Source organism: Ambystoma mexicanum, chromosome 2q (assembly GCF_040938575.1).
Source record: "Ambystoma mexicanum isolate Mex_15411 chromosome 2q, UKY_AmexF1_1, whole genome shotgun sequence".
NCBI lineage: Eukaryota > Metazoa > Chordata > Amphibia > Caudata > Ambystomatidae > Ambystoma > Ambystoma mexicanum.
In genome coordinates this window covers 1,416,014,125-1,416,034,523 of record NC_090924.1, presented here as the reverse complement: position 1 = coordinate 1,416,034,523, position 20,399 = coordinate 1,416,014,125, and the positions used below count along the sequence as shown (strand labels likewise).

At 51.8% G+C, this 20,399-nt stretch overlaps 1 protein-coding gene across 6 annotated transcripts in view; it reads right to left on the bottom strand.

Annotated features, from left to right (window-relative positions):
- SCRN1 (secernin 1) overlaps positions 1-20,399 on the bottom strand; it is a 185,711-nt gene that overhangs the window by 155,025 nt on the left and 10,287 nt on the right. For 5 of the 6 annotated variants that reach the window (XM_069648920.1, XM_069648918.1, XM_069648919.1 and 2 more), the window contains exon 2: positions 2,468-2,627. In XM_069648920.1, coding sequence (XP_069505021.1) covers positions 2,468-2,626 — 159 coding nt within the window. In that variant the 5' untranslated portion in view covers position 2,627. Of the gene's footprint in view, positions 1-2,467; positions 2,628-20,399 lie in introns of those variants that run through there. The other variant, XM_069648923.1, reaches the window with a different exon arrangement.

The window sequence follows — 20,399 nt, the reverse complement described above, 5'->3', positions numbered from 1 at the left end:
GGGAGTTGGAGTCCATAGTTGTTACTGGATTTCTTGGATGTGGTGGTCAAAGGTTTCACATACAGACACATCAAACCATAAGAGATTATAGTTATAAATGGGGGCTTGACTAGAGTGATTTAGAGGCAAGGTTTTCTGACTCCTACTATAGGGTGGAACTGTTAGGTGACAGTTAGCCATCAGGGTCTCGGGTTTTAAAGAGCCTTCCTCAGAGAAAAGGGGGGAAATACCACGTCTCATCTAATACAGTCACCACCTCCCCCCGGTAGTCAGCACCTCCCCTGTGATCCTTCCACATATAGCTGGCCCCAGGGTCAGGATCAGGTAGTGGCTGGCATTCCCTGGCCACAGGGGAGGAGGTCACCAAGGGGAAGTCAGCGATGACTCTGCTGGATTAATCACAGGAGGTAATAGCGGGAACAAGAATACCGGGAAGCCAAAGGGGACTCGTTATAGACTCAGGGAAACTCATCCCAGTACCTGCAATGAAAGTGTGAAAAGCAAGTGGATACTTTTTAACTGTGTTAATGCATAAAAGGGGAAATGCAGAGGGCACAGAGAGCAAGAGGAGTAGAATTGGATTACTAATACCCTCGGAAAAGGGGAAGATCACGCCACATACAAGAAACAAGGAGTCAAACATAAGGGAGTGAGGCACTTGTGTAGTAAAGGCCAAAGGGGTCCCAAGGATAAACTTTATACAAGAAAGAGTAGCAGAGGGAAAGGTGAAGGATAACGATTTTGGCAACGAAAGGTCCAGAGAAAGAGACACTATAGAAGAACACAGAGTTCTCTTAGAAAGAGAGGAGTCGTCTCACAAGAGCAAGGAAAGCCCCAGAAACTAAATATGACAGAAAGCCTATCAATCCCCTAAGGGAACTACAGAGGTTAATATAAAGGATAACGAGAGACTATTTACGAATTGTACATTGAGCAAAACTCTAAACAGAAGAACACCAGTGCAACAGCACACACCCCAGGAGAAGGGATTAATTCTCATGGCCTTAGTTCATTATAACAGAGATATGGTCAGTTAGGTTTGTTTTGGAAAACCGATTGATTACGTCGGACATTTATTCACAACTGGCGGGCGATTTAGTAAAGTAGGTAGGGAACACACCATAGCGATAGGGAATTATAGGCCTTCTTTTGATTCTTTAATAAACATATGGTCAAAATGTTCTTGTAGTGTCCGTGTCTTTCTTCTGACCCACCACAATATCCACGATGCTCTACTCAGTGGTTCAGAAATGGGTTAAAATCCAGGAATGGCATCCGGGTGACGCTGTGGTGTGTGCGCTTGTTAGCGGATATGCCATATCCGGCCCTCACTTTTAGGGTAGAAGTGATTTTTTAATACTTTTTTTTTTAAAACCATGACTGCAAGGGCATTTGGAAACTCTTAAAAGAAATTACTCTCAGTGAATATTAACAACTCAACAAAACAGGAATCTTTAATATTATAGGGGCACTCCCTTTTTTTTTTTTTTTTTTTATCTATTTTTTGTATGTATCTATTTTTTTTTAACGTAAGTGACTACCCACTCAAGGCATAACAAAGAGTAACAGATCTTTACGCTTTAATTCACCCCAGTAATGAGTTCTCCAATTTGCCTGTGTGGGGAGAGAGTTTACAATTAATCTCACCAAATGGGTTGGTTGTCAGATTCGCATCCGGCATGTAGAGCTATCGGAGCGCTAACCACAGAGCGTTGAGGAATTTCCACAGTGCACAGAATGCAGGTGGGGAGGTAATAAGAATGTAGAGGTTTACTATGTGTGCCAGTTAAAGAGGGCAAAGTGGAAAATTGTGGCAACTGAAGCATTTCGAACTAAGCAAGTGTGCAAATTGGTAACATAGAAGCAGTCTAAGGGGTGCTAGGTAGAGCAGTCTGGGAAATTCCAAGGTGTGCTAAAGCGTGCAATGCAGTAATCCATAGCTCTCAGTGGCCATCCTATGGATGTTCCCAGTTTCTGCTAATAGCCAGGTTACAGAAACTTTGCACCGATTACCCTAGTGCAAATAATAGTGTTACACTTCATTTTTGCCAGTGCTAGGACCAGGGCAGACCTTGCACTGGTATGAAAATGCAGTGAAAGAATAGATTATGTTTTGCATTAGGGCAATTGTGGAGCTATTGCTAATTGTACTCGCACCTCCTCCATTCCAAGGAAGACCACTGGTTTACAGTGACTTGTGTTCCCAGCCAATGGCTGTGGTTTTCTATAATGCATTATGATGGTATACTTAGACATAATTGTTTGTGTGCTTGAATTTCCAGCAGCCACTTTCCTTCCTAAATGCTGACTTGAAAATGAACCACACAGTTTTTCCCAGAACTCTTTGCCATGTTCTCACCTTGCCCAGCCCTCTCCTTTCATCACACTTAAAATGAAGTTGCCATGTCTACAGCAACATTTTGGCAAACCTGCTGTTCTGCTGCCCGTTACCCACTTTGCTGCTCACCTGCACTTCACTCTCTGGTGGATGTGTTGCTGCTGGCACGTACACCACTTCCTGGACCTCATCTTTGGGACGCGTCGAGTTCTTCCCAAAAAGGACGTGACCACCTTCGGCATGGGACGGGAAAGCCACAAAGCTGTAACTGGGCAGAGCGGCAGCCATCCTGAGTATCAAGGGAGACAGTCATCATCAGATTTAGGCAACAATGTATTCTTAAGGAAGATTGAAATGAAAAACACAACTAAGGATGGACTTTATGGATTTGTATGTGAAGAGACCATTTGTAAAGTTAATGATTTGAAATAGGGCATACTTCGCAATCCAACTGCACCCCATTTTCTTTCCCCTATCTTGACCCTCTTTTTCCCCCCTCCTGTCTGAACTTCTCCCCTCTTTCAACGAGAAACCAGATCTACACAAATCAATATACTGAACAGGGGAATGTTGAGGTGCCAAAATGTGAATTATTTGATATTATATTGCTACAAACAAGAGCACTCCTAGATTACCCCAACATCGAGATACGCCAGTATGCAGACGATACACAGTTGTACAAAGGCCCCCAAGACATTGCTCGCCTAATCTCATGCCTTGAAACCTTTTAAGATTGGAGGGTGTTAGTGCCTAATTCAAGCCTAATCCCCCCAGACCCCCCAAGACCGAATTCATACTCCTAGGCACCCTCAAGTAGGAACCCACTTAAAGGGTGATTACATGAAATCCGCTTGCGCGAGTGTTAAACCTCAACTAACCCTCTCTTCACAATCCTTAGGCTTCATGTGGATAGCAATGTATCCTTCCAACAACTCATAGTGAAAAAGGCTCAAACGACTTGTCAACAAATCTCCATACTCTCAAGTACAGGCCCTTCCTCCCCTCCAGGCCCTAGTGACCTTTCATATTGATGATGGGGGTACCACTCTTTTCCAGGGTTCTCGGCTGATCACCTGGCTCTCCTCAAAGTGGCCCCATGCACTGTGACATAGCACGAAATATGTGGGCTTCTCTGCATGCCATGCTGAGGGCCCAACTCTTCCCCAAGCTCGGCACAAAACACATGCCGCAACACACTCCGGGCCGAGCTGTACCACTACACATGTGCAATTCGCAAGATGATCATGCCGCTGCAGGGGCACACCGCGCACTGCACTAGGTGAAAGATGCACACATTTCTTTATCAAATCTTAAATCTTTCACCTAGTATCGAAGCAAGGGGGCTATAACCGGGCTCCCAAGTCCTGACACCCAAATGTACCAGGCAACTCTGCACATGGCAGGTAATATTACATAACGTAATGATATCATAAGAAAACATGGTCATGCTGGCTCTGCCAGTATATGCCAGTATCCCCTTGAATGAGCATTCTCTTGTTGGGGTTGGCCTTAATGCCAGTAAAATCTCCTGCCACAGGAAAAAAACATGTTATTGTTGTTGCAAAAATGCTTGCTCAACCCCCACACCGCTGTGTAAGAATACTCTTCGTGTTGACTTTGCCCTTAACACCAGTTAAACATACAAACTCACAGTAAGAAGACATGTACTTACTGACTGAACAAGTGATCCCACCATCCCCTTATAATAATAACAAATCATATTGGCCTTGATTGATTGATTGATATTTTATTTCTATTGCGTTCGTACACAAGTGTTTCAGAGTGCGACAAGGCAAGGGAGGGGAAACAGGGGAGAACAAAACAGCGATCTTACTAGGCTCAGTGACATTGAGAACGCGCAAGTGCATGGGAGAGGGGGAGGGGAAAAGTGCATGGAAGGAGGGAATAAAAACGCCATGCTATAGAAAGATGTCCTGTCTGCCTGCCCCATTGTGCTATAAACCCACCACCCCAAACCCCCCCCCATGTAATATCATTCATCAAGTTGGCTTTGCTCGAAAATACCAGTAAAACATGTAAGAAAGCTCTAATGACTCCAGCCTTGTCCAAAACCTTGCACGCACACATTCATACCCATTCACCCATCAGCCACTCACCCAGAGGAAGCTGGTGAATATTTTAATTGGAGGGTTGTAAACATTTCCCACAAATACACCAGGGCGACCGAGCATAGTGAGTGAGCCCGACCCAACCAAGAAGGGCGAGGGGAGTCCCACACCCCCCAAAAGAAAATTGCACAATGAGTCAAAATGGTGCATTATACAGCACATTTTCTTGATTGCGTAGAGCAACCCCAATCTAAAAATGAAATAGATACTATTCAATAACAGTGCACAGGAGCATTTCTCAATGTCATTTCATGATGCCTTTGCCCACAATATATGCCAGTATAAAAACATATTCACGTTGGCTGTGCCCATACATGTCCATGATGGCTACACCAATATGTGCCAGTATGCCCATATAAGAACATACACATGTTTTCTTTGCACATGCCAGTAATGATACAATAAGAAAACATGTTCATCCGGGTTCTGCCAATATGTGTCAGTAGCCCCACGTAAGCACATACTCCTGCCACAATAAGAAAACATGTGCAATATGGCTGCACCAAAATGCAAGCGTAGCCAAGTAATAACACATATCATGCATGATTTATCATAGATGCCCAGTATAAATGTCATGCCACAGTTAAGAACTGGTTGAACTGGCTCCACCAAAAGGCCATTATAGCCACATAATAACACATATCATGCTTGCTTTATCATGGATGGATGCCTATTAAAAGTGTCATACCACAGGAAAAAAGGGCTATACTGGCTGCACCAAAATGCCAGTATAGCCATGTACTATACAATACAGATTGTGTGTGCTTTATCGTGGATGGATGGCCATTAGAAAATCTGAAGTAGTGGACTTCTGCCCCACGCCCCTCCACCCACCAAAATCAGCCCCTTGGTGGCTAGCCCAGCACAAACACATGCGTATATACCCATTCACACAACATTCACTTGCTCATATACTCACACCATTCACATGCACATGCGCACCCATACACTTGCTCATTCACATGCACACCCAGCCACCCATACATCATGCACTCACTAAGTATTACACATATGACAGAACACAACATTGCATACTCAGATACATGCATACAAACATGCATCTTAAATATGCAACACTTGCGCACGCACACACACTTGCAAAAATGTTTTTTCTTACCTGTTGTTTTCTGAATCAATCTTCCCTGAGGGTCTCCCTTCAAGCCAGGCCTCTGGCTCCCATGCTCCACCACGCGACAGAAACCAGGAAGAGCTTCCTGGTTTCTCACATGCTTGGTGGAGCCCGGGCGCCTCCATCCCATGCCGTAACCGGAACATTTCTTTCTGAAGTCAGAGTGAGTGTATTCCCACTTCAGAAAGAAAGGCTCTGACTTCACAAATAAATCATTCATTTCTGAAAATTCATGTCCCCCCAAAGACATGGTGTGCCGGGGAACTCGCACCACAGGGGCTGTGGAGGCACCCACTACACCAGTGCGCATGCAGCAGCATGGCCTCTTTACCCACTCTAGGAAATTTGACATCCCTCCCGCCCTGTACAAATTTCACTGGTTCCCCACCACAGCTAGGAACTGGTTCAAAACTGTGTGCCTCATCAACAAGGCAACCACTGCTGGAACACCATGCTACCTGATGGCCAATCTAAAAACCATCAGGCGGCAACAGTCATGTTGCAGTTAAACCATCACCAGACTGGAAACTAGACTGGCTCCCCAAGAGAACACTAGGAAACAGTCCTTCACATACTACGCTCCAGTCCTCTAAAACTCCACACCGGCGGCAATCCAGACTGCTCCAAGTCTCGATCAGTTAAGGAAAGAACTGAAGATCTGGCTCTTCCAACAACACCTGGGTGTAACCTAGATTCTGTTTATCTTCCTCATATTGCAATGTGCTAATTATCACTAATGTTAACTCGATTACTTTTTAAATTCTAGCCACTAATGTTTTGCTCTATGACCTGTAGAGCGCTTCGTTGTTCCTCCCGAGCTAGGTTCTTGCTATAAAACAATATAATAATCTGACAAATTATGGATAGCTGAGGGGACGGTGTGCTCCAGGGATGCCCGAGGAAACTGGAGGGAGTCTGCAGTGGCCAGTGGATCCCAGTGTTCCCTGGGGTTCCAAGCTGAAATTGGGGTGTGTTTGGGATATTAGAGGGTCCTAGTGTGCCATAAGGATGGCAGGGGGCTGTTGTGACTATCAGGAATGTTGTCAGGGCCAGTGGTCTATGATGATGGCAGAGGGAACTGGTGGGTGTCTGGTGTGGCAAAGAACCTCAGTTTTCCCCATGGATGCCAGAGAGAACTGGTGGGTGTGGGGATGGCAGAGGGAATTGGTGTGTGCCAGCGATTGCAGATAGGTTCAATGTGCCAAAGCGATGACAGGGGGAACTTTTAATTTTAGAGATTGTAGCTAGCTCTGCCCAGTGTAACTCGGGGATGCCCAGGAGACATTCTGGGTGTCAGGAATGGCAGAGGGACCCAATGCTCCCTGTGATGATCCCAAGGTGGCATCACTGCTTTAGATGGGGCGACCCTTTCCATGAGACCAGGGAGGTGAGGCTGCTACCCGATAGTCCCCCGGTGGTACTCAGTGGGAGGATCTCATGGAAAGGGAGGACACCAATGAGAGTAGTGACCATCTTGGGAAAGCACAGTGTCCCTTTGACTCTCCCAACTTCCCTATAAAACCTTCTTTTTACCCTTGCTTTATTTACCACAATATATATAGACACTGAGAAAACACACACCCACAAGGTATGCAATGGCAGTACTGACACGAAGACAGGGGCCAAGAGCAATGCAGATCAATGCATACGGTCTAGTCGTTTGAATCCAATGATTGGCCTGCTGACATTCAAAACATTCAAAACTAGAGAGGGAACCAAAGGATGGCGTCTTCTACCTCTCAGCAAGGACCGGGAGCAGGGCAAGCTACACGAAGAAGCATAGACCAGAGAAGCAGATGAAGTTGGGGAGGGGAGCGCATACGCAGAGCTCCCAAGAAGCAGGAAGCTTTGCACAGAGGAGGAAGTCCTCTCGCTGGGAACAGAGGCTGACAGAGCGCAGACATTCCACCGTAGGGCTACTGGAGAAGCTTGCGGAAAACCGGTGAAGGCTCTGGGTAGCTGGAGAACCCACAGAAAATCCTGGGAGACCAGAAGGCAATCATAGGGCAAGACCCTGCAGGTATTGGGGTGGCCAAGCCCTGGGTTGAGGGGACCCTGAGGACACAAGAACCCTTAAGTAAAATAAGGACTGAGGCGCTTGAATATTTGCTGACGCACAACAGCACGGTGAAGGAGGTCTGGGACCCTTATTAAGAAAACAGACCCCAAAGCAAAATCAGGAGGATACAAACTTTATATTTACAAATAGTTTTCCCAAACCTTAGCAGGAGAGTAAACCTAGGCTGGGGCACAAGGAGAAATGGGAAGTTAATCATTTGAAGGGGTCCAGGACCCAGATGGGGGGTATGCACCCCGGATAGTAACAAGAAACAGAAATCCTATAAGCACAGCTGACCCTCAAGAGACCTTGCAGGAGAGTAAACCAAGCCTGTGGGTGAACACATGGGTCATTGAAAGCTGCACCAAGAAGGGGGTACTGAGCAAGGGTCGGGGACCCACAACACAGCTTGGAAAAAGGCATCCAGGTTGTTCTTCTTTGTCGCAGCACCTGGAAGCAGGGTCTGCTTATTAGGGTCTGGGACCCACAACACAGCTTGGAAAAGGCATCCCGGTTGTTCTTCTTTGTCGCAGTACCTGGAAGCCGGGTCTGCTTATAAGGGTCGGGGACCCACACCACAGTTTGGTAAAAGGCATCCAGATTGTTCTTCTTTGTCGCAGCACCTGGAAGCTGGGTCTGCTTATAAGGGTCTGGGACCCACAACACAGCTTGGAAAAAGGCATCCAGGTTGTTCTTCTTTGTCGCAGTACCTGGAAGCCGGGTCTACTGATAAGGGTCTGGGACCTACAACACAGCTTGGTAAAAGGCATCCAGGTTGTTCTTCTTCGCCGCAGTACCTGGAAGCCAGGGCTGCTCACAAAGTGTCTAGGACCCACAAAACCGCTTGGGAAAGGTGTCCAGGCCATTCTAGCTTGTGACAAGGCCTGGGAGTCTTGCCTACCAAGAAGGTTAGAAAGACTCGGTGGTAAGAGAATCACCTTCTCAAGTCTTCTGGAACTTTTATTTGCTTTTCTACTATTCTGGATAACGTTGGAGAGACTCTGGGGAAAGGGAATCAACCCTGTGAGTCCTGTGGAACATTTATTTGCTTTCTGCACTGAGTTTTAGCTTGTGAGGGATAGGTTAGGATTTGGACACAGGACGACCAACTTTTTGGGACATTCGAACACAGACAGTTTTCAATAGTTTTGTTGAGGCAGGGAACCTCCTCTGAGAGATAGGGTCAGTTAGGTTTTCCTTCAACCCCCCCCCCCCCGATTTCCATTGTTAATAAAAAAGTATTTGCCAATTATCATGCCACCCTTGTGTCGGTCTCTTACTCCTACACCCCCACAGCCCCCGGGTTGGCAGAAGGAATTAGTGGATGTTAAGGATGGAAGAAAGGCCCAACGTGCCAAAGGCATAGCAGAGGAAACTGGTGGGAGTCAGAGTGAACAGAGAAGTGTATGTTGTGAGAGGTCACAAACACGACACATACTCAATGTTTTCCTGAGGTGGTAGAGGTCTCCCAGAAATAGCATGGGGGAATGGGTCAGGTGGTCCCAGAAATGCCGAGGATGTTCAGTGGGTCTCAGGGATTGCAAAGGTGCTCGTTAGTAGCCTTGGGAGGCAAATAATCGTTTTTCCCTAATGGTGGAGGTGCTTAATATGTCTCAGTGATGGTAAAGGCACTCAGTGGGGGTATGAGCTCGCAAGTACGCTTTATGAAACCTGGAGATGGTGAAGGCTGTTGAGTACTAGCTTTAGCAGAGGGCCTGCTGTGTCGAAATTGTGGCGGAATGGCTGAGGAGACCTTGGGTTGTCAGGAGTGCCCGATGAGTACCAGTGACAGTCAAGCCATTGATGGATCTATGTCATGGCAGCATGACCCGATGCATTCTAAGCATGGTAGGAGGACCCAATGCATCCTAGGCATGGCAGGAGGATCCGATGCATCCTAGGCATGGCAGGAGGACCCAATGAATCCTAGGCATGGCAGGAGGACTCGATGCTTCCTAGGCATGGCACAAGAACCTGATGCATCCTAGGCATGGAAGGAGGACCCAAGGCATCCTAGGCATGGCAGGATGACCTGGTGCATCCTAAGAATGGCAGGTGGACCTGATGCATCCTACGCATGGCAGGAGGACCTGATGCATTCTGGGCATTGCAGAAGGATCTGATGCATCCTACACATGGTGAAAGGACACGATGCATCCTAGGCAAGACAGAAGGGCCGGAAGCATCCTAGTCATGGCAGAAGGACCTGATGCATCCTAGTCATGGGAGAAGGACCTGATGCATCCAAGCATGGCACGAGGACTGGATGCTCCCTAGGCATGGTAGGCGGACCTGATGCATCCTAGGCATGGCAGAAGGACCTGAGGACCTGATGCATCCTAGGCATGGCAGGATGACCGGATGCTTCCTAGGCATGGCAGGAGAATTGGGTGCTTCCTAGACATGGCAGGAGGGCCGGATGCTTCCTAGGCATGGGAGGCGGACCGGATGGATCCTAGGCATGTTAGGAGGACCTGATGCATCCTCTGCATCACATGGTGACCTGTTGCATCCTCGGCATGGCTGGTGAACCCGATTCATCCTATGCATGGCAGAAGGACCTGGCGCATTCTAAGCATGGCAGGAGGAACCAATGCGTCCTAGGCATGGCACAAAAACCGGATGCATCCTAGGCATGGCAGGAGGACCCAAGGCATCTTAGGCATGGCAGGAGGACCCAAGGCATCCTAGGCATGGCAGGAGGACCTGGTGCATCCTAAGAATGGCAGGAGGACCTGATGCATCCTACGCATGGCAGGAGGACCTGATGCATCCTCTGCATGGCAGGAGGACCTGATGCATCCTCTGCATGGCAGGAGGACCTGATGCATCCTCTGCATCGCAGGAGGACCTGATGCATCCTCTGCATCGCAGGAGGACCTGATGCATCCTCTGCATCGCAGGAGGACCTGATGCATCCTTGGCATGGCTAGTGAACCTGATGCATCCTAGGCATGGTGGAAGGACATGATGCATCCTAGGCATGGCAGGAGGACCTGATGCATCCTGGGCATTGTGAAAGGACCTGATGCATCCTACACGTGGCAGAAGGACCTGGTGCATTCTAAGCATGGCAGGAGGAACCAATGCTTCCTAGGCATGGCAGGAGGACCTGAGGCATCCTCGGCATGGCTGGTGAACCTGATACATACTAGGCATGGTGGAAGAGCGGGATGCATCCTAGGCATGGCAGGGGGACCCAAGGCATCCTAGGCATGGCAGGAGGACCTGGTGCACCCTATGCATGGCAGGAGGACCTGATGCATCCTGGGCATTGTGAAAGGACCTGATGCATCCTACACATGGCAGAAGGACCTGATGCATTCTAAGCATGGCAGGAGGAACGGTGCATCCTAGATATGGAAGGATGACCCAATGCATCCTACACATTGCAGGAGAACCCAATGCACTTGGCATTGTGGAGAGACCTGATGCACCCTAGGCATTGCGCAGGGGCCTGACGCATCCTATTTATGGCAGGAGGACTTGGTGCACCCTAGTCATGGCAGGAGGGTCTAACGCATTTAAGAACTGTAGGAGGAAAGGGTCTGATGCATTCTAGGCCAGGCAGAAGGGCCTGGTGAATCCCAGGCATGGCAGAAGGGCCTGATGCATCCCACGCATGGCAGAAGGGCCTGCTGCATCCTAGACATGGCAAAAGGCCTGATGCATCCTAAGAATGGCAGAAGGGCCTGATGCATCCTAAGAATGGCAGGAGGACCCGATGCATCCTAGGCATGGCAGGAAGACTGGATGCTTCCTAGGCATGGCAGGAGGACCTGATGCATCCTAGGCATGGCAGGAGGACCCGATGCATCCTAGGCATGGCAAGAGGACTGGATGCTTCCTAGGCATGGAAGGAGGACCTGATGCATCCTAGGCATGGCAGGAGGACGTGATGCATCCTATGCATGGCAGGAGGACCTGATGCGTCCTAGGCATGGCAGGAGGACTGGATGCTTCCTAGGCATGGCAGGAGGACCTGATGCATCCTAGGCATGGCAGGAGGACAGGATGCTTCCTAGGCATGGCAGGAGGACCGAATGCTTCCTAGGCATGGCAGGAGAACCAGATGCATCCTATGCATGGCAGGAGAACTCGATGCTTCCTAGGCATGGCAGGAGGACCGAATGCTTCCTAGGCATGGCAGGAGAACCCGATGCATCCTATGCATGGCAGGAGAACTCGAAGCATCCTATGCATGGCAGGAGGACCCGATGCATCCTATGCATTGCAGGAGGACCCGATGCATCCTATGCATGGCAGGAGGACCCGATGCAGCCTCAGCATTGTGAAGGGACCTGACGCCCCCTAGGCATTGCGCAGGGACCTGACGAATCCTAGTTATGGCAGGAGGACTTGGTGCACCCTAGTCATGGCAAGAGGGCCTGTCGCATTTAAGGACTGTAGGAGGAAAGGGCCTGATGCAGTCTATGCCAGGCAGAAGGGCCTGATGCATCCCAGGCATGGTGGAATGGCCTGATGCATCCTCTGCATCACAGGAGGACCTGATGCATCCTCGGCATGGCTGGTGAACCTGATTCATCCTATGCATGGCAGAAGGACCTGGTGCATTCTAAGCATGGCAGGAGGAACCAATGCGTCCTAGGCATGGCACAAGAACCGGATGCGTCCTAGGCATGGCAGGAGGAACCAAGGCATCTTAGGCATGGCAGGAGGACCCAAGGCATCCTAGGCATGGCAGGAGGACCTGGTGCATCCTAAGAATGGCAGGTGGACCTGATGCATCCTACGCATGGCAGGAGGACCTGATGCATCCTCGGCATGGCTAGTGAACCTGATGCATCCTAGGCATGGTGGAAGGACATGATGCATCCTAGGCATTGTGAAAGGACCTGATGCATCCTACATATGGCAGAAGGACCTGGTGCATTCTAAGCATGGCAGGAGGAACCAATGCGTCCTAGGCATGGCACAAGAACCGGATGCGTCCTAGGCATGGCAGGAGGAACCAAGGCATCTTAGGCATGGCAGGAGGACCCAAGGCATCCTAGGTATGGCAGGAGGACCTGGTGCATCCTAAGAATGGCAGGTGGACCTGATGCATCCTACGCATGGCAGGAGGACCTGATGCATCCTCGGCATGGCTAGTGAACCTGATGCATCCTAGGCATGGTGGAAGGACATGATGCATCCTAGGCATTGTGAAAGGACCTGATGCATCCTACATATGGCAGAAGGACCTGGTGTATTCTAAGCATGGCAGGAGGAACCAATGCATCCTAGGCATGGCAGGAAGACTGGATGCTTCCTAGGCATGGCAGTAGGACCTGATGCATCCTAGGCATGGCAGGAGGACCCGATGCATCCTAGGCATGGCAGGAGGACCCAAGGCATCCTAGGCATCGCAGGAGGACCTGAGGCATCCTTGGCATGGCTGGTGAACCTGATACATCCTAGGCATGGTGGAAGAACAGGATGCATCCTAGGCATGCAAGGAGGACCCAAGGCATCCTAGGCATGGCAGGAGGATCTGGTGCACCCTATGCATGGCAGGAGAACCTGATGCATCCTGGGCATTGTGAAAGGACCAGATGCATCCTACACATGGCAGAAGGGCCTGATGCATTCTAAGCATGGCAGGAGGAACGGTGCATCCTAGATATGGAAGGATGACCCAATGCATCCTACACATTGCAGGAGGACCCAATGCACTTGGCATTGTGAAGAGACCTGACGCCCCCTAGGCATTGCGCAGGGACCTGACGCATCCTATTTATGGCAGGAGGACTTGGTGCACCCTAGTCATGGCAGGAGGGTCTAACGCATTTAAGAACTGTAGGAGGAAAGGGCCTGATGCATTCTAGGCCAGGCAGAAGGGCCTGATGCATCCCAGGCATGGTGGAATGGCCTGAGGCATCCCAGACATGGCAGAATGGCCTGATGCACCCCAGGCATGGCGAAAGGGCCTGATGCATCCCGGGCATTGCAGAAGGGCCTGATGCATCCTGGGCATTGCAGAAGGGCCTGATGCATCCTAGACATGGCGGAAGGGCCTGATGCATCCTATGCATGGCAGGAGAACCCGATGCATCCTATGCATGGCAGGAGAACTCGATGCTTCCTAGGCATGACAGGAGGACCGAAAGCTTCCTAGGCATGGCAGGAGAACCCGATGCATCCTATGCATGGCAGGAGAACTCGATGCATCCTATGCATGGCAGGAGGACCCAATGCATCCTGTGCATTGCAGGAGGACCCGATGCATCCTATGCATGGCAGGAGGACCCGATGCAGCCTCAGCATTGTGGAGGGACCTGACGCCCCCTAGGCATTGCGCAGGGACCTGACGAATCCTAGTTATGGCAGGAGGACTTGGTGCACCCTAGTCATGGCAGGAGGACCTGATGCATCCTATGCATGGCAGGAGGACCCGATGCATCCTATGCATGGCAGGAGGACCTGGTGCATCCTAAGCATGGCAGGAGGAACCAATGCGTCCTAGGCATGGCACAAGAACCGGATGCTTCCTAGGCATGGCAGGAGGACCTGATGCATCCTAGGCATGGCAGGAGGACCTGATGGATCCTATGCATGGCAGGAGGACCTGATGCATCCGAGGCATGGCAGGAGGACCTGATGCATCCGAGGCATGGCAGGAGGACCTGATGCATCCGAGGCATGGCAGGAGGACAGGATGCTTCCTAGGCATGGCAGGAGAACCCGATGCATCCTATGATTGGCAGGAGGACCCGATGCATCCTAGGCATGGCAGGAGAACCCGATGCATCCTATACATGACAGGAGAACCCGATGCATCCTATGCATTGCAGGAAAACTCGATGCATCCTATGCATTGAAGGAGGACCCGATGCATCCTATGCATGGCAGGAGGACCCGATGCAGCCTCAGCATTGTGGAGTGACCTGACGCCACCTAGGCATTGCGCAGGGACCTGACGAATCCTAGTTATGGCAGGAGGACTTGGTGCACCCTAGTCATGGCAGGAGGGCCTGTAGCATTTAAGGACTGTAGGAGGAAAGGGCCTGATGCAGTCTATGCCAGGCAGAAGGGCCTGATGCATCCCAGGCAAGGTGGAATGGCCTGATGCATCATCTGCATCACAGGAGGACCTGATGCATCCTCGGCATGGCTGGTGAACCTGATTCATCCTCTGCATGGCAGAAGGACCTGGTGCATCCTAAGCATGGCAGGAGGAACCAATGCATCCTAGGCATGGTACAAGAACCGGATGCTTCCTAGGCATGGCAGGAGGACCTGATGCATCCTATGCATGGCAAGAGGACCTGATGCATCCTATGCATGGCAGGAGGACCTGATGCATCCTATGCATGGCAGGAGGATCTGATGCATCCTAGGCATAGCAGGAGGACTGGATGCTTCCTAGGCATGGCAGGAGGACAGGATGCATCCGAGGCATGGCAGGAGGACAGGATGCTTCCTAGGCATGGCAGGAGGACCGAATGCTTCCTAGGCATGGCAGGAGAACCCGATGCATCCTATGCATGGCAGGAGGACCCGATGCATCCTAGGCATGGCAGGAGAACCCGATGCATCCTATGCATGGCAGGAGAACCCGATGCATCCTATGCATGGCAGGAGAACCCGATGCATCCTATGCATGGCAGGAAAACTCGATGCATCCTATGCATTGCAGGAGGACCCGATGCATCCTATGCATGGCAGGAGGACCCGATGCAGCCTCAGCATTGTGGGGGGACCTGACGCCCCCTAGGCATTGCGCAGGGACCTGCCGAATCCTAGTTATGGCAGGAGGACTTGGTGCACCCTAGTCATGGCAGAAGGGCCTGTCGCATTTAAGGACTGTAGGAGGAAAGGGCCTGATGCAGTCTATGCCAGGCAGAAGGGCCAGATGCATCCCAGGCATGGTGGAATGGCCTGATGCATCATCTGCATCACAGGAGGACCTGATGCATCCTCGGCATGGCTGGTGAACCTGATTCATCCTCTGCATGGCAGAAGGACCTGGTGCATTCTAAGCATGGCAAGAGGAACCAATGCGTCCTAGGCATGGCACAAGAACAGGATGCATCCTAGGCATGGCAGGAGGACCCAAGGCCACGTAGGCATGGCAGGAGGACCCAAGGCATCCTAGGCATGGCAGGAGGACCTGTTGCATCCTACGCATGGCAGGTGGACCTGATGCATCCTACGTATGGCAGGAGGACCTGATGCATCCTCGGCATGGCTAGTGAACCTGATGCATCCTGGGCATTGTGAAAGGACCTGATGCATCCTACACATGGCAGAAGGACCTGGTGCATTCTAAGCATGGCCGGACGAACCAATGCTTCCTAGGCATGGCACAAGAACCGGATGCGTCCTAGGCATGGCAGGAGGACCCAAGGCATCCTAGGCATGGCAGGAGGACCTGATGCATCCTCTGCATCGCAGAGGACCTGATGCATCCTCGGCATGGCTGGTGAACCTGATGCATCCTAGGCATGGTGTAAGAACATGATGCATCATTGGCATGGCAGGATGACCTGGTGCATCCTATGCATGGCAGGAAGTCCTGATGCATCCTGGGCATTGTGAAAGGACCTGATGCATCCTACACATGGCAGAAGGACCTGATGCATTCTAAGCATGGCAGGAGGAACGTTGCATCCTAGATATGGAAGGATGACCCAATGCACCCTACACATTGCAGGAGGACCCAATGCACTTGGCATTGTGGAGAGACCTGACGCCCCCTAGGCATTGCGCAGGGACCTGACGCATCCTATTTATGGCAGGAGGACTTGGTGCACCCTAGTCATGGCAGGAGGGTCTAACGCATTTAAGAACTGTAGGGGGAAAGGGCCTGATGCATTCTAGGCCAGGCAGAAGGGCCTTAGGCATCCCAGGCATGGCAGAAGGGCCTGAGGCATCCCAGGCATGGTGGAATGGCCTGAGGCATCCCAGGCATGGCAGAAGGGCCTGAGGCATCCCAGGCATGGCAGAAGGGCCTGAAGCATCCTGGGCATGGCAGAAGGGTCTGATGCATCCTAGACATGGCGGAAGGGCCTGATGCATCCTATGCATGGCAGGAGTACCTGATGCATCCTATGCATGGCAGGAGGACCCGATGCATCCTAGGCATGGCAGGAGGACCCGATGCATCCTAGGCATGGCAGGAGGACCCGATGCATCCTAGGCATGGCAGGAGGACCCGATGCATCCTAGGCATGGCAGGAGGACTGGATGCTTCCTCGGCATGGCAGGAGGACTGGATGCTTCCTAGGCATGGCAGGAGGACCCGATGCATCCTAGGCATGGCAGGAGGATCCGATGCATCCTATGCATGGCAGGAGGACCTGATGCATCCTAGGCATAGCAGGAGGACTGGATGCTTCCTAGGCATGGCAGGAGGACCTGATGCATCCTAGGCATGGCAGGAGGACAGGATGCTTCCTAGGCATGGCAGAAGGACCGAATGCTTCCTAGGCATGGCAGGAGGACCCGATGCATCCTATGCATGGCAGGAGAACCCGATGCTTCCTAGGCATGGCAGGAGGATCCAATGCATCCTATGCATGGCAGGAGGACCCGATGCAGCCTCAGCATTGTGGAGGGACCTGACGCCCCCTAGGCATTGCGTAGGGACCTGACAAATCCTAGTTATGGCAGAAGGACTTGGTGCATCCTAGTCATGGCAGGAGGACCTGATGCATCCTATGCATGGCAGGAGGACCCGATGCATCCTATGCATGGCAGGAGGACCTGGTGCATCCTAAGGATGGCAGGAGGAACCAATGCGTCCTAGGCATGGCACAAGAACCGGATGCTTCCTAGGCATGGCAGGAGGACCTGATGCATCCTAGGCATGGCAGGAGGACCTGATGCATCCTATGCATGGCAGGAGGACCTGATGCATCCTAGGCATAGCAGGAGGACTAGATGCTTCCTAGGCATGGCAGGAGGACAGGATGCATCCGAGGCATGGCAGGAGGACAGGATGCTTCCTAGGCATGGCAGGAGGACCGAATGCTTCCTAGGCATGGCAGGAGGACCCGATGCATCCTAGGCATGGCAGGAAACCCGATGCATCCTATGCCTGGCAGGAGGACCCGATGCAGCCTCAGCATTGTGGAGGGACCTGACGCCCCATAGGCATTGCGCAGGGACCTGATGAATCCTAGTTATGGCAGGAGGACTTGGTGCACCCTAGTCATGGCAGGAGGGCCTGTCGCATTTAAGGACTGTAGGAGGAAAGGGCCTGATGCAGTCTATGCCAGGCAGAAGGGCCTGATGCATCCCAGGCATGGTGGAATGGCCTGATGCATCATCTGCATCACAGGAGGAACTGATGCATCCTCGGCATGGCTGGTGAACCTGATTCATCCTCTGCATGGCAGAAGGACCTGGTGCATTCTAAGCATGGCAGGAGGAACCAATGCGTCCAAGGCATGGCACAAGAACCGGATGCATCCTAGGCATGTCAGGAGGACCCAAGGCCACGTAGGCATGGCAGGAGGACCCAAGGCATCCTAGGCATGGCAGGAGGACCTGGTGCATCCTAGGCATGGCAGGTGGACCTGATGCATCCTACGTATGGCAGGAGGACCTGATGCATCCTCCGCATCGCAGGAGGACCTGATGCATCCTCGGCATGGCTAGTGAACCTGATGCATCCTAGGCATGGTGGAAGGACATGATGCATCCTAGGCATGGCAGGAGGACCTGATGCGTCCTGCGCATTGTGAAAGGACCTGATGCATCCTACACATGGCAGAAGGACCTGGTGCATTCTAAGCATGGCAGGACGAACCAATGCTTCCTAGGCATGGCACAAGAACCGGATGCATCCTAGGCATGGCAGGAGGACCCAAGGCATCCTAGGCATGGCAGGAGGACCTGATGCATCCTCTGCATGGCAGGAGGACCTGATGCATCCTCGGCATGGCTGGTGACCCTGATGCATCCTAGGCATGGTGGAAGAACATGATGCATCATTGGCATGGCAGAATGACCTGGTGCATCCTATGCATGGCAGGAGGACCTGATACATCCTGGGCATTGTGAAAGGACCTGATGCATCCTACACATGGCAGAAGGACCTGATGCATTCTAAGCATGGCAGGAGGAACGGTGCATCCTAGATATGGAAGGATGACTCAATGCATCCTACACATTGCAGGAGGACCCAATGCACTTGGCATTGTGGAGAGACCCGACGCCCCCTAGGCATTGGGCAGGGACCTGACGCATCCTTTTTATGGCAGGAGGACTTGGTGCACCCTAGTCATGGCAGGAGGGTCTAACGCATTTAAGAACTGTAGGGGGAAAGGGCCTGATGCATTCTAGGCCAGGCAGAAGGGCCTGAGGCATCCCAGGCATGGCAGAAGGGCCTGATGCATCCTAGGCATGGCAGAAGGGCCTGGTGCATCCTAGGCATGGCAGAAGGGCCTGATGCATCCTATGCATGGCAGGAGGACCTGATGCATCCTCGGCATGGCTAGTGAACCTGATTCATCCTCTGCATGGCAGAAGGACCTGGTGCATCCTAAGCATGGCAGGAGGAACCAATGCGTCCTAGGCATGGCACAAGAACCGGATGCTTCCTAAGCATGGCAGGAGGACCTGATGCATCCTAGGCATGGCAGGAGGACCTGATGCATCCTATGCATGGCAGGAGAATCTGATGCATCCTAGGCATAGCAGGAGGACTGGATGCTTCCTAGGCATGGCAGGAGGACAGGATGCATCCGAGGCATGGCAGGAGGACAGGATGCTTCCTAGGCATGGCAGGAGGACCGAATGCTTCCTAGGCATGGCAGGAGAACCCGATGCATCCTATGCATGGCAGGAGGACCCGATGCATCCTAGGCATGGCAGGAGGACCCGATGCATCCTATGCATGGCAGGAGAACCCGATGCATCCTATGCATGGCAGGAAAACTCGATGCATCCTATGCATTGCAGGAGGACCCGATGCAGCCTATGCATGGCAGGAGGACCCGATGCAGCCTATGCATGGCAGGAGGACCCGATGCAGCCTCAGCATTGTGGGGGGACCTGACGCCCCCTAGGCATTGCGCAGGGACCTGACGAATCCTAGTTATGGCAGGAGGACTTGGTGCACCCTAGTCATGGCAGAAGGGCCTGTCGCATTTAAGGACTGTAGGAGGAAAGGGCCTGATGCAGTCTATGCCAGGCAGAAGGGCCTGATGCATCCCAAGCATGGTGGAATGGCCTGATGCATCATCTGCATCACAGGAGGACCTGATGCATCCTCGGCATGGCTGGTGAACCTGATTCATCCTCTGCATGGCAGAAGAACCTGGTGCATTCTAAGCATGGCAAGAGGAACCAATGCGTCCTAGGCATGGCACAAGAACCGGATGCATCCTAGGCATGGCAGGAGGACCCAAGGCCACGTAGGCATGGCAGGAGGACCCAAGGCATCCTAGGCATGGCAGGAGGACCTGTTGCATCCTACGCATGGCAGGTGGACCTGATGCATCCTACGTATGGCAGGAGGACCTGATGCATCCTCGGCATGGCTAGTGAACCTGATACATCCTGGGCATTGTGAAAGGACCTGATGCATCCTACACATGGCAGAAGGACCTGGTGCATTCTAAGCATGGCAGGACGAACCAATGCTTCCTAGGCATGGCACAAGAACCGGATGCATCCTAGGCATGGCAGGAGGACCCAAGGCATCCTAGGCATGGCAGGAGGACCTGATGCATCCTCTGCATCGCAGGAGGACCTGATGCATCCTCGGCATGGCTGGTGAACCTGATGCATCCT